This window comes from Myotis daubentonii, chromosome 20, assembly GCF_963259705.1.
Source record: "Myotis daubentonii chromosome 20, mMyoDau2.1, whole genome shotgun sequence".
NCBI classification, from domain to species: Eukaryota; Metazoa; Chordata; class Mammalia; order Chiroptera; family Vespertilionidae; genus Myotis; species Myotis daubentonii.
In genome coordinates, this window is record NC_081859.1 from 3,068,272 (window position 1) to 3,083,221 (window position 14,950).

The window sequence follows — 14,950 nt, forward strand, 5'->3', positions numbered from 1 at the left end:
AAATGCAGAGGAAGGTTCCTTTCAGGTTCCCCTGCAGCTTTTTAACATTAACCATCGCCACTCAGCATCGTGACGGAGGGAGACTTGAGCTGGTGAACACGCAATACAGTAGACGGTTGATGTATTATAGGATTGTATACCTGAGACCCATGTAATTTTTTTTTTTTTTAATTCTCACCCAAGGATATTTTCCCATTGATTTTAGAGAGAGTGGAGGGAGAGAGAGGGAGAGACAGAGAGAAACATCGATGTGAGAGAAACACATCGATGGGTTGCCTCCCGCTTGCGCCCAGACCAGGGCCCGGGCTGGGGAGGAGCCTGCAACCCAGGTACATGCCCTTGACCGGAATCAAACCTGGGACCCTTCAGTTCGCAGGCCAGCATCTATCCACTGAGCCACACCGACTAGGGCGGAAGCCTCTGTTATTTTATAAACCAATGTCACCCCAATAAATTCATTTAAGAAATAAAGTCCAATTAGAAAACGATCAAAAGTTATTCACCAAAGAGCATAGACGTACATCAGATTAGCATATGCAAACATGTTCAGTATCATTCACCGCCGGGAACCTGAGTCTCATGTATTTGCTGGTGGGAATGTAAAATGGCGTCGCCACTGTAGGAAATAGTTTGGTCATTTCTTTTTGTGCAAAAGCAATTCTATCACAGCGATTGCACCTGCTGGCATTATCCCAGCGTCATAAAGATCCGACCCCCAAAATCTGCACAGAAATGTCTATGGCCTCGGCATCTTGATCCGTGAGAGCCCAGACGGACAGACTTGTTTCTCAGCAAAAAAGAAAAAAAAAAAGAAAAGAAAAGAAAAAAGAAGAGAAAACTTAAAAAAAAACTTTCCCTAAAAGCATTTTTAAATCCCTTTTCACACCATGACAAAAAAAGTAGTCCTGTTTGGAACGGTCGGCTTTCTTCAGAAGCGTGGACACCTTCCGGGGGCTGCTCACATGGGCTCCCCAAATAGATGTGCAAATGAGGACATGGAGCGGGGTGCCTGGATCGTGCATAAGGTTGGGGTACCGAGAAGTCTACCTTCGTCAGGGTCACCTCATACATATGTGAAAACCTAGTTCCCCTTCTCTTTCTTCAGCGGAACACCTTAGGCTATGAGGTTGCACACAACACTTGGCAATCCCTGTGGTTTTCCTTCCTTTCCTCAGAGCTTCCTGAGGAGCTAAGTAAATCCATCTTCTCAAAATGCATTTAGCCCTGGCCCGGTTCAATTCCGGTCAAGGGCACATGCCCGGGTTGTGGGCTCCATCCCCAGTAGGGGGCCTGCAGGAGGCAGCCGATCAGCGATTGTCTCTCATCATTGATGTTTCTCTCTCTCCCTCTCCCTTCCTCTCTGAAATCAATAAAAATATATATATATTTTTTAAAAATATCCCACTCAGCCCTCGCCAGTTTGGCTCAGTGGATAGAGTACCGGCCTGTGGACTGACGGGTCCCAGGTTTGATTCCAGATCAGGGCACAGGCCGGGGTTGCGGTCTTGATCCTCAGTGTGGGGCGTGCAGGAGGCAGCCGATCCATGATCCTCTCTCGTCATTGATGTTTCTATCTCTCCTTTCCTCTCCCTCCCTGTCTGAAATCACTAAAAATATCAAAATGCATTTAAATCAAGGGCAGCTGTGAAAGGAACAATGGAAAAAGAAGAACTCTCAACACTTGCAGTTATTTTTAAAATGCATGCCTGTCGACTTTGATGGTGGGTATGAGTGCACTCGAAACTTTTAGGACATTATCGCCACGTTGGATCAGCCAGTTAGTTTTGAAATTCGTTTTGAGCTCCTTTGCAGCTAGAATTACGCAGCCCTGGTTAATGTATGTGACTCACTTGTCAGATTTCAGGTGGGCAGGCTCTAGGAGAGGCTGACATGGGATTTCGGTTCCCACGAAATTTCATTCACGCCGCCCTGATGCAGCCCATCATGGATGCGCAACTATTTCCATTCATATTTTTGGCATTTTTGTGTGGCAATGAGAAAACCAAATTTAATAGGAATGAAAATCCCAGGTACATCACTCCTCTTACTTTAATTCCCATTTCTGCGCATGTTTTCTTTTTCTAAAAATATATTTTTATTGATTTCAGAGAGGAAGGGAGAGGGAGAGAGAGGCAGGAACGTCAGTGATGAGAAGAGAATCATGGATCGGCTGCCTCCTGCACGCCCCACACTGGGGATCGAGCCCGCAACCCGGGCATGTGTCCTGACCAGGAATCGGACCGTGACCTCCTGGTTCCTAGGTCGATGCTCAACTGCTGAGCCACGCCGGCCGGGCTCTGCTCATATTTTCACCATTCATTCGATTCACTATGCCACTGGCCTGGGAAACCTCGAGTCCTCATTTAGTTAATTCTCCAACTCACCAAAGGCCTGAAGCAGGTCTCCGACTTAGTGTTAATTCACTTGCACACTGAACTGGTCCGGAGCCTTATTCTTTCCACCCTGGACTGCAGCCCGTAGGAATGTTGACACCCTGCTTTCTTTCTCTCTGGTCTGAGGCTCTCCCCATGCACGGCCAGTCAAGTTCCTTGAACTTGCTTTGACAAGGTCACCTTCTGCTCAGAAACAATGTGTCTCTTTCTCTGACTGATTTATAGAAAAATAACCCAAATTCTTTAGCCTAGAATTCAAGGCCTGCAGTATGGACACTTACCAGCTCCATGTTCCTGTTACTCCCAGCGCGCAGTGTACAGAAAGCGTGCAGCGGGTGGTTTTGATGGACTGCTCTCCGCGTTTGAACTGACACATGCCCCTTCAGCAACTAAATATCTGCCTTGTTCATATTTAAAAATTTACCTCCAACCTAACATTTTCTGCAGATTCTTCGTCATCTCTCCTGTATACTCGTATGAGTGCCAAAAGTGAAGAATTCTTGAAATGAATATATATAGACAAATGTTTACATATATTTGTGTTTTTCTTTTTTCTTCTAGGGTCAGACATTGTTCAGTGGTTAATAAAGAACTTAACGATAGAAGATCCAGGTAAATAAATCATTTTCCCGTTGATTATTTTTGTGGTTTTTTTAAGAAATATGTTTCTACTCTGACAAGCAAACAAACCTGAAAAAGTTATAATTACTATGATGGTAGCATTTATGCAGATTTAATGGTAGTCAACATATATCCGTCTAAAATGTATTTAGTCTGTGTTGACCATTTTTTACGTATTTGATATTCCATTTTATAAAACTTGACTTGGGTGGCGTGGCGATTGCTGGAATGGAGGGATTGTGTACCTGTTCATGTACCAGTGGTCGGCAAACTCACTAGTCAACAGAGCCGAATATCAACAGTACGACGACTGAAATTTCTTCTGAGAGCCAAATTTTTTTAAACTGAAACTATATAGGTAGGCACATTGTTATTAACTTAATTAGGGTCCTCCTAAGGCTTAGGAAGAGCCACACTCAAGGGGCCAAAGAGCCGCAGTTTGCCGACCACAGTCGTGTACTATTGAACATGGAATTTATAGCCAATGATCAGGAGGTAATGAGATTTCTCTTCGTAAAACACATAAAAGTAAATTAATTTATAATGGCCTTAGCTCCATTTTCGCATGAGGTCTGAGAATGTTGTTAGTTTCCATCATGCCCATGTGATTCTTTTTAATGCTCTTATTTAAATCGCGGATCCCTTCCCTGTGGTGGACAGTCTATTCTGCAGTTCTAATCTGATTTCCAGGGCATGGGAACAGCTCTGCATCGCCTGGGACAAATTCCTACGTATGTGAGGAATCCTTAATGCCTTTTAAATAGTATCTTGTAAGAGCCTTCACAGGTGGCCAACAGCTCTCACATCGCTGAAATGAAAATAAGATGTATTTGTTTACAAAAGCTGCTGAGATAACAAACAAACAAAAACAACAAAAAATTGGGATTATCGTGACTGAGATTGTCGTGGCAGAGAAAGATGGAAATACACTAACTACTCAACACATCTTCCCCTTGATTAGAACAGAATTCTGCTTGGCTTTGCTCCTACCTCTTATTCCACCTTAGAACGCTCTGGAAATAACAGCACATGGAGATGCAGACATTTCATTTTTCTTCGTTTTGAGCTGACTTTATAAAAGCCATGTTATCATAAAGTGTAGCTCTCATTCTAAACGCCTATATGCATCCCCTGTTCCTTTGGTGCATGAGCTTTGAAAATACTGTACTTATCCTAGCAGGTTAAGTGGAATTAAAACAATTAAGTCAAGATGAAGCGGCCCTTGCCAGCATCATATTATTACGAGGTGAAAAGAGGTGATAATGATTGGGAAAGGAAGCCACAGCCGTACCAAGATCACACTGTGGCCTCAGTTTAGTAGCATGCCTGACTTTATTATAAGCTGTGGCACCAGCCGTAGCCGGTTTGGCTCAGTGGGTAGAGCGGTGGCCTGCTGACTGAAGGGTTCCAGGTTTGATTCCAGCCAGGGGCACATGCCTGAGGTGTGGGCTCAATCCCCAGTAGGGGGCATGCAGGAGGCAGCCAATCAGTGATTCTCTGTCATCGTTGATGTTTCTATTTCTCCCTCTCCTTTCCCCTCTGAAATTAATAAAAATATATTTTTAAAAATAAAAATAAAATATAGCACCAGACGGAAGACCCCAGCACACACACATTCATACACACACACACACACACACAACTGAAACCAAACTAAACAGGCACAATCACTGATAACCAGGCGACTGATTTTCAAGGAATATTATTGCTCAAAGAATGAAGATGATTCAAAAGCATATTTTTTTTTGTAAGTTAAGATTGAAAGTGTACTTCAGTGACAGTATGAGAAGCAGGGAAAATATACAGATACAATAAGCGAGTAAGAGACAATTATTGCTTATAATTTATCCATGAGATATCATTATAGCTATAATGAGTATAAAACTGATTTTATTTGCTTGTTTGGCGGTTTACGGATGCGTTAGAGCTCCATTTGAAGATACATAAAAAGACAATCCGTCATGTCTGGGGGGCACACTATCCTTTAGTCATACGTATGACAGGCTGCAAAATTAATTTTTCTTTGTCTGGTTGTTTTACTTTTTAATGAGCTAATTTACCCTCTCCTGAGTGAAGAGTTCTAGGCTAGATTTTTGAGAAAAGCAAGACGCACTGATGATTGTTCTGAAGATAGAAGAGACTTTGCGCATAGAAAATGAATCCGTCTGGCAGCATGGTTCTCATGAAATGGGGCCAAGAACACAGGTGACATTCTGAAAGTTCCTCTCACGGTGGCAGGGGTGAAACCAACCATACCATTTGGAACTGTTCCTAAAGAGAGATTAAACCATTATTTGAAGGCCGGGTCTAATTTGAACCCTGTCAATTCTCTGAAAATATTTAAAAATAAGAGAGGAGCCGGGCCAGCGTGGCTCAGTGGTTGAGCATCGACCTAGGAACCAGAAGGTCACGGTTTGATTCCCCGTCACAGCACGTGGCCGCGTTGCAGGCTCGATCCCCAGCGTGGGGCGCGCAGGAGGCAGCCGATCCATGATTTTCTCTCATCACTGATGTTTCTGTCTCTTTCTCTCTCCCTCTCCCTTCCTCTCTGAAATCAATAAAAATATTTTTTTTTAAAGAAAATAGAGGGACTTTATTGTGGGCTTTGCTCTGGGAAAAATCCTTCCTAGTTTCCCAGGACCCTCCTGGCACAGAAGGGGCTTCGCTGTCGAAGAGAAGATGAAACTTCCCAGGGTTACCCACCCATAGGTTCCAGGTCATTCGTTTTTCTCTAAGTAAAGGCCACGGTGGATGCTAATCAGCTGCAGGGAAATGCTCTCGGCGTTCTGCAACAGCCTAAGAAGGTTGCTTTTATTCTGGGGGGAAAAAAGAGTTTATAAGCAAATAGAAGCTCCTGTTAGAGACAAACTGTGATACATCGGTTGAAATAAGCTCACCCTGGAAACGCAGCCAAGCACAGCCAGGACATAGCCCGAGTCTCACAGAAAGATAAATTCATCGGCTGGAAATGTTATCTCGAGGCCTAAAATAATAGCATATTAAGTGAAATAACACCTGTCGGTGATGCTCTTTTCTTTCTGGGAGAGTTCCAAACATTTTCAAGCCATTAACAGGCATCCGGACACCCTGCTGATACCCTCTCTTATTGAACAGGCTTCAAGGGCAGAGCGCTGGCTTCCAGCTTAGAAAAGTAGCAGGTGCAGACACTTATTTTCTGGAAGTTCAGGCAAACTGAGTAGGCCAGCTTTTTGGGAATCACAGGTGTCTGATGGCGAATAGTAGGAGATAAGACCAGTGGTTCTCATCCTGTGGGTCGCGACCCCTTTGGCGGTCGAACGACCCTTTCACAGGGGTCGCCTCAGACCATCCTGCAGATCAGGTATTTCCATGACGATTCATCACAGGAGCAACATGACAGTGATGAAGTCGCAACAAAAATAATTTTATGGTTGGGTCACCACATGAGGAGCTGTATTGAAAGGGCCAGAAGGTTGAGAACCGCTGGAGAAGACAAAGATGGTGGAGGTTTGGGTCACACCTCTTCTGAGCTATTTCGACTCAGCCAGGCGTGCGACGGAAGGAGAATGTCTCGTCCTTCCACAGTAGGTACACTCACCTGGCCTTGCGTTTTTATAAACGTGCACCCTCAGTACTATTCATTGCTTCCCAGCTCTCCATGGCGCCCCCAAATTTGATACATATGCCTAATTTGCCAGCAGATGTGCAGTGGCAGCCCAATAAATTTTTGGTCACTGAGTCAGTACCATAAACAGGAATAAACCACTGAAAACATGAAAGACTTTTTAATCCGTTAACCTCACTTGCTTTTTTTTTTTTTTTTTAAATATTTTTCTTGATTTCACATTTCTGGAACTACTGTGAGAATCCTTGAGCTAAAGAACCATATTAGCTACTTGTCGAAGAAACATAAATAAATCCATAAATGAATTGCATATAAATATACACAAGCATAAAGGAATCTCACTCTTTTGTGTTTTCTGTATACATATGCACTTGTTAGAATAAACAATTTATTCTGCACAGTTTCATATTGCCCAGACGTCAAGTTGGCAAACTTATGTGATCCCTGCACAAATACAGCGACAGCTCTCCTAACCAAATTGGATTAATCCTCTGTTGGAAGCAGTTGTTGGCTGCTGTAGACTGAGTATGACAGTTACAGTATTATGTTCTGTTTTCCAGCCTGTTGGGAAAATGCAGTGTTTTCATTGTCAGATAAGCCTCGTCCTCGTCCATGTCTAGAATACTGTGTAAATAAAATACCGTATATAGTAAAGGCGAGAGCAGTTTGAACACTCACAGGACTGTAGGCTCACTTAGTGCAGCATAAGCAGTTTAACATTCCCTGCTAAAATCACTGTTAGCGATCCAGTAGAACAGTCGTGGGCAAACTATGGCCTGCAGGCCGGATCTGGCCCTTTTGAAATGAATAAAACTTAAAAAAAAAAAAAAGACCGTACCCTTTTATGTCATGATGTTTACTTTGAATTTATATTAGTTCACACAAACACTCCATCCATGCTTTTGTTCCGGCCCTCCGGTCCAGTTTAAGAACCCACTGTGGCCCTCGAGTCAAAAAGTTTGCCCACCCCTGCATTAGAACGATCACTGATAGTATTTGATATTTATGATATAAGCCAGGCGGGGATGCAAGTGGGAACACTTTTAAAAGCTTAAAGTGCTGCCCAGCTGGTGTGGCTCAGTGGTTGAGCATCAACCTAGGAACCAGAAGGTCACAGTTCGATTCCTGATCAGGGCACATGCCCCAGTTGCGGGCTTAATCCCCAGTAGGGGGCGTGCAGGAGGCAGCTGATCAATGGTTCTCTCTCATCATTGATGTTTCTCTCTCTCCCTCTTCCTCTCTGAAATCAGTAAAAATATATTTAAAAAAACAAAGAAAAAAAGAAAGAAAAGTGTAAAGTGCTATATGCATGCAAATAGAATTGTTTGTGGGTGTGTGGATCAACATGAACATAGAGCAAAACACGCCCCATCTATAAAACGAAGGAGTCAGATTCTGAGATTTCGGAAATCTCTCTGCGTTTCAGTATTCCATACCTTTGTGTTGTGTTCTTGTCATCACGGGGTGGGGTTTGCCCCTGCACGGTCACTGCCAGCAACCAGAGCTGTCTTCGCTCCTCCTGGGAAAGAGCTGAACGAAGACGAAAAGGTACAGAGCGAGGTTTTCTGGGTGCGAGAATGTGCTCAAAAGGAAACATGACGAAGTGTCTCTCTCACATCGATGTTTCTCTCTCTGTCTCCCCTCCCCCGCCCCCACACCCTTCCACTCTCTCTGAAAATCAGTGGAAAAATGACCGCGGGTGAGGATTAACAACAACAACAAAAGGAAACATGACAGAGCCCTACTTCTGTACATCAGTCATTTTAAAAGGTTTTCACGCCGTTTTGTTTGTTTCCGTGCAACAGTGGAGGCCCTCCATTTGGGAACGTTGATGGCTGCCCACGGCTACTTCTTCCCAATCTCAGATCACGTCCTCACCCTCAAGGATGATGGCACCTTTTACCGGTTTCAAGTAAGTTTAAGGAAGATATTCTTTCACAATAAAGCAGACATCTTATTTTGTTTGTTAATTGTTCTGACAGGAAATTTGAAAAGTATAACTTATTTAACTTAGGCTAGTTGGTAACAGCCTGTTAAATTTAAGACGTAAGAGTATTAAAGAGAGATGGCTTGTGCTTAGTTTAGATGATTTGTGAAAGCTGAATTCTGTGGTGACGAAAGTTATATTTTATATCAAAGGCTTGAGAGATACCCAGAGAGGAACATGATGGGATTCAGGAAGATAGGAGAGCTCTTTATCCGTGAGTTACACTTTAGCTTCCAAATTTAGGATACTCTGGCCCCCACCTGTGACCCAGAATCATCTCCAGTCCAAGCAAACTTTCATGGAATGGGTGTAGTTCCAGAGTATAACCTAGCTAATTATTCAAACCCTCTACATATGGGTGCCCTCCACCAGGAGTTTGACCAGGTTGTGGGTCCGGCCCGCCAACCACCTGCGACCCCTCCCCCAATCGACCCCACCCCCACCCGGATTGGGGGCAGGGCCGGCCAGACGCCACCCATGCATGAATTCGTGCACCGGGCCTTTAGTATTGAATATTAAATGGTAACAAATTTAATGTCCATCCACATTTGAAATAGGATCTAAGTATTTGTAAATCTAATAATCATCGAATCTTAAAACCCAGATTTTAAAAGACAAAAACGACAGAAAAACCAGGAAAAACTGAATCCCTACTATGGTATCTACCAAGACATTGCGGTCCAGGTGTTCACTTCCATGTCAGGGGACGGCTCCAGGAAGCAGAAGGCTCTGTATTACATTGAACTGAAACTCAGCTCCGTGGAAGGATTTTAAAAATCATGAATTAAAATGGAAAACTTGTAATATCATGTTTACTATTGTTCCACGGAATGATTGAGATTCTAGCCATCATTACAAATCCGAAAAAAAGCTTCAGGGCATGAGTTTGAGGCAAACAGAACCCTTCATTTTATTGGCATGCAACAATATGTAAATCTGTCTCAATTTTTAGTACATTTTTAATCATGTCATTTTGTATTAATGTAAACTTGCAGTTGTCTAATTTTCATCTCGTCGCTAATTGGAATTGAGGTCTGACATGATTTTCCCGGCCTCATTAAAAATGTGCCAAAGATTATTGAGAAATGGCTGGACAGTTTTGCATCGCTTTTATCATAGCTAAAGAAGCCAACACTCACACATAAAAATGTCCTAACGTCTGTGCAGACTGTAAAAGCATATTTTTTAAATTCTAGCAAACTACAAGGGTTTGCTAGTTATTCAATTGCCTTTTACTATAAATAAAAAAAAATTTCCTAGGAAAAAAATCTTACAATATTAGTGAAGAAGGCTGCTTTTATGACATTTCCACATAATATTAGAGAATAGAATAGTTTCATTCTTTCATTTTTATATTCAGGAAGTTTTTAATGATAAAAGAATAAAGAAAAATTGGAAGAATGCAGCAAGAAGACCTTGTGGTTTGCAAAAAATAAAAGAATATAATCTGGCCAATCTAGCTAAAATAGGTACTTTAAAAGTTGAATAGATATTGTGTGCGTACACACACACACACACACGCACGCACGCACACACACACCCCTCCCAAAATAAAGAAACAATCCGAAGGGAATAATGAACTCTAAGAGAAGTGACTCAAAACCCACATGAAAGCAAGATTTTCATCACTTTGTTCCCCAACGGTGTCCCCAGAGTCTTTACCCAGTTGCATTTCTAAGAAATTAAATCCTCAAAATGCATCCCCCGCTGAGTCAAGTGGGATTTCGATGAGGCGGGGCCCGTGGAAAGCCTTCCTGTCCTCTGTGTCTCATGGTTCAACCTGTTCCCCCGAAATTTCCGCGGCCCCTTTGTTCTCACGTGTACAAAAAACTCTTTATCAGTAGCGTTCTCCATAATACCGCAGCAATTGCCAAGGAGCGGAGAGGAAATCAGAAAACCCCGGGGATTCCTGAACAGTTTGGGATGCTCTCCCCCAAAACAAACAGTTCTCCCCAACACTCACCTCCTGGAGACGCCTCTACATGTTATGATAATTCTATGAAAGGCGGAATTATCAGAGAGGCAATCAGAGATGGCACACATGTGCTGGTTACACATGGGTAGTTAATGTAATCCTCTATCATAAAAGCCTAATATGCTAAGTGTTCTACCCTCCGACCAGTCGCTGTGACGCACACTGACCACCAGGTGGCAGACGCTCCTACTGGTAGGTTAGCTTGCTGCTGGGGTCCGGCCAATTAAGACTGGGCGAGATGAGCCAGACATGCCCTGGAGCCCTCCCACGGTCCCTCCCCGGCCCTGGCCGTGCACCCGTGGGGTCCCTCGGCCTGGCTTGTGCCCTCTTGCAATCTGGGACCCCCTTGGAGGCTGTCGGAGAGCTGGTTTTGGCCTGATCCCTGCAGGCCAGGCCAGGGGACCCCACCGGTGCACAAATCTTTGCCCCAGGCCTCTAGTTGACCAATAAATAAGACCACAGGCTGATGTCCGCAGTCACTGTTCTGTTGGGTCCTGGTATCACCATCATCTGAGAAAACAGAATTTGATAGACAGGTGGTCATTGATTTTCCTCATGGTCTGGAGCCAAGCATGTCCAGCTAGCAGAGCTAGAAAAGCCCTTTTAGAAAATATAGTGTTGACCATGACAAAGGGTCCTTCTGATCAGACATTGTTTTTGTAGTTTGTTTCAGTTTGTTTCTAGAATTTCACAGAATCAGACTTTTGTCTGTTGTCAATCATATCAATCAACTAAGATATTATACGTTAAAAACATGATCTCTGGTGGGTGCAGTTTAGAGCAATACATGTCTGTATTAAGAAATGTTTTTTAGGGAGGTGGGAGGGTTTTTTTCATCCGGTTGGGTAAAGTTAAGAGCTGTAGCATATAATTAATAAAACCCAGGCCAATGACGGCCAGACTGCAGGGAGAGAGTGTGACTCAGGGTGGAGCTTGGGATCTGCTAGTGGCCATGTTGAGGTACATGAGTCATAGAAAACCATTTATGTTATTTAAACGCATTTTATCCCAAGTCATCCTCTGCTGTCAGTCTTTGTGGATGCAAACGTTTTATGTCGGTTGACATAAGAAGGCAGCAAATGTGGGATATTTTGGGGGCTGAATCATTGCTCAGCAAAGGAAATGTAGGAGAAAAACCTCCCATCGCCTCTCTGGTTTATAAACAGATCTTCACTGGACTATTCTAGAATCTAGAGGACTGCTAACGATAAACGCCGCTCATAAACCAGTAACTCTGGTCATTACTTCCGTGTCTAACCCGGGTCCCACTTCTTTTCATCCCTCAGACGCCCTACTTCTGGCCGTCCAATTGCTGGGAGCCGGAAAACACGGACTACGGTCAGTGCAATGTCTCCTTTTATGTGGGGCAGCCGCGTGGCTGCGTGAACATGTGCTCGCATGTTACTGCTCCTGTGATGGAGGAAAGAACCGACCCTTCTCAGGATGGGGCTCATGTTTCTAACACGGAATTTACGAATGGCTGCGGTTTTTGGAAAGTTATACCAAACCCCGTGGCAGCTCTTCCCATGGACTAGTGTCCGCTAAGGCTGTGGAAGGAAAATAGATTTTCTTCTGAAGAGGTTAAAGGCCGATACGCAAGCTTTAAAGAAAGGCTCTTAGTATTTTTCCATCGCACGTTGGTCTGCTAGAAAGAGTTATTACAAAGGGGCTCGCTCAGAGGGCCAGAGTTCTAGCTCCCCTCTCCCTCCAGGCTGTGAGAATTGTGGTAAGCCCATTGACTCTCTGAGGCTTAATTTTTCTCACTATTTTTAAAAAATACATACATTTTTATTGATTTCAGAGAGGAAGGGAGAGGGAGAGAGAGAGAGAGAAACATCCATGATGCAAGAGAATCATGGATCGGCCGCCTCCTGCACGCCCCACACTGGGGATGGAGCCCGCCACCCGGGCCTGTGCCCTGACCGGGAATCGAACCATGACCTCCTGGTTCATAGGTTGATGCTCATCACCACTGAGCCACACCAGCCAGGCTGATGGCACTGTTTCTCCAGCTGTTAAGGATCCCGAATGTGCTATGCCACTGTATTTCCGTCATTGTCACGGGACACATTCTGGCAGCCTGTACATTCTGTGACGGCCTGGGCTGTGCTTTTGTGTTAAAGTGTGAGGTGTTGGGTTCTCGTTACAGAAGCTTCTGGTCAGGCCAACAGATGCTTTTCTGAGCCTGCGGAGTCCCCTGCTGTTGCTCTCTGGTTTCTCGGGAAAGCTTTGGCCCGCTCCCAGCTGTTATAATAAAAGTGACCGTGATCACACATGGTACTCACAGGTCGCTGTGCTATTTGTCAAGTTCCAGTATTGTACCTCCAGCTGATGCCTGGAGCTGGCAAAGCCTTCCCAAACATACTTCGGTTTTAAAATAGACATTCTTACTGATTTCAGGGAGGGAGGGAGAGGGAGAGAGAACTGGAAACATCCATGATGAGAGAGAATCACGGATCGGCTGCCTCCTGCACGCCCCACACTGGGGATGGAGCCCGCAACCCGGGCCTGTGCCCTGAGCGGGAATGGAACCCTGACCTCCTGGTTCCCACGTCGACGCTCAACCACTGAGCCACGCCGGCCGGGCCGTATTTCTGTTTTAAATGTATTTTACCAGCTGGACAACAGTGCCTCTGCTTAGGTTGCAGGAGAATGTAGGATTTCTCGGCCCAACCGACTCTCTCAATTCTCAGTTCAAACCACCGGATGCAATACCTGGTCGCTAGCATATGCCAAGAGTGACTTGTGGGAATTGGAATCACCAGGACACTGTTTTAGCCTTGACTAAATTCATGAACAAATAAGCACATTTAATTGAAGTCACATCCTACAGTTGAAAAACTGCATCCACTTTAACTTCTTAGTGTATTGTGGCTAACCAACGCTTAGAGGAAGGTGTGCATTACCGAGAGGCTCTGAATGGAAACTGCCATTCAGAACATAAGAAGTGAAGTTATTGCCCTGACCGGTTTGGCTCAGTGGATAGAGCGTCGGCCTGCGGACTGAAGGGTCCCAGGTTCGATTCCCGCCAAGGGCATGTACCTCGGTTGCGGGCACATCCCCAGTAGGGGGTGTGCAGGAGGCAGCGGATCGATGTTTCTCTCTCGTCGATGTTTCTAACTCTCTATCCCTCTCCCTTCCTCTCTGTAAAAAATCAAAAAAATATATTAAAAAAAAAAAAGAAGTGAAGTTATTGCTAAGGTTATCAAGCCAAATACCAATGTCTTAAAATCACATGTTCTTTTATTTGTGTTTTTTGGTTTTTCTAATTCTTCACTTTCTATTTATTGATTCATTTTTTCCCCCTAATTGTTGAACATATTACAGATGTCTCCTTGGTTGATGTGTATGTTTTCCCCCAGTGACCCCCTCCACCCTGCACCCGCCCCTCCCAGGCCTTCCCCACCCTATGGTCTGCCCCCCACCCCCCTCCTTCCCCCTGAAATAAGTCAGTCTGTTCCGTGCGCCTGTGTCTCTGGTTCTATTTCGTTCATCGGTTCATTTTGTTCATTAGCTTCCACCTGAGTGAGATCATGCGACACTTATCTTCCTCTGACTTCCTCTGACTGGCTTATTGCGCTCAGCATGACGCTGTCCAGGTCCCTCCCTGCAGTCACATGTCCTTTGGGTTCTGAAGTGACCGTTTTATAATCAGTCCTGACAAAGGAGCTGATCATCGGCCCCCTGCACCTCCATTTGCATGATGCGTTATGTTTCCAACAGGCTTTAAGTTGAGGGTTTCCTTCACTGTTCACAGCCATGAAATCTGAAAAAAAAAAAAAAAAGGACGTTAAAATTCTCATTTTAACTCACGTAACTAGGACCAGGCATCCGCTTACTGATTTGAGAATGATTCCTCTACTGTTCGTCTGCGGGAACTCTGGCTTTTACCCGTTGCATGTTTTTCTTGGGTTGGTGGGAAAATTTGGCCCACTTATTCCTTGTATTGATTTTAGAGGGTCCCTAGGCCTGGCTGGCAATCAGGGCCAACCTGTGGGGTGACCAGCGGGGCAGTTGGCCCTCCCCCCCACCCCCCAGCTGGTACATGCCTTGGCTGGCCTGGGGGGAGCTCCTGCCTTGAGCGTCTGCCCGCTGGTGGTCAGTGCGCATCATAGTGGCCGGTCGTTCCACCCGTCATTCCGCCGTTCGGTCAGTTTGCATATTAGGCTTTTATGATATAGGATAGGATAATCTTAAGGAGGTGAGTTCTAAGCCCATTCACAGCCCTCAAGTGCTGCTCGGTCACCCATCACTTCCCCTCTCATCCTTTAAGGAATCCGGAAACCAGGCTGGGAACCTCTGGAGAAGATCCAAAGGGAAGGAAGGGATACAATAATCAGGTCAAGTTTAAGGCTTAAACATTAAAGGTC

The 14,950-nt window shown here is 44.6% G+C and overlaps 1 protein-coding gene across 4 annotated transcripts in view; it reads left to right on the forward strand.

Annotated features, from left to right (window-relative positions):
• The window catches only part of RGS7 (regulator of G protein signaling 7), a 125,732-nt gene that overhangs the window by 80,443 nt on the left and 30,339 nt on the right, over positions 1 to 14,950 (forward strand). For all 4 annotated transcript variants that reach the window (XM_059677746.1, XM_059677748.1, XM_059677750.1 and 1 more), the window contains exons 4-6: positions 2,955 to 3,005; positions 8,424 to 8,530; positions 11,867 to 11,918. In XM_059677746.1, coding sequence (XP_059533729.1) covers positions 2,955 to 3,005; positions 8,424 to 8,530; positions 11,867 to 11,918 — 210 coding nt within the window. The remainder of the gene's footprint in view (positions 1 to 2,954; positions 3,006 to 8,423; positions 8,531 to 11,866; positions 11,919 to 14,950) is intronic.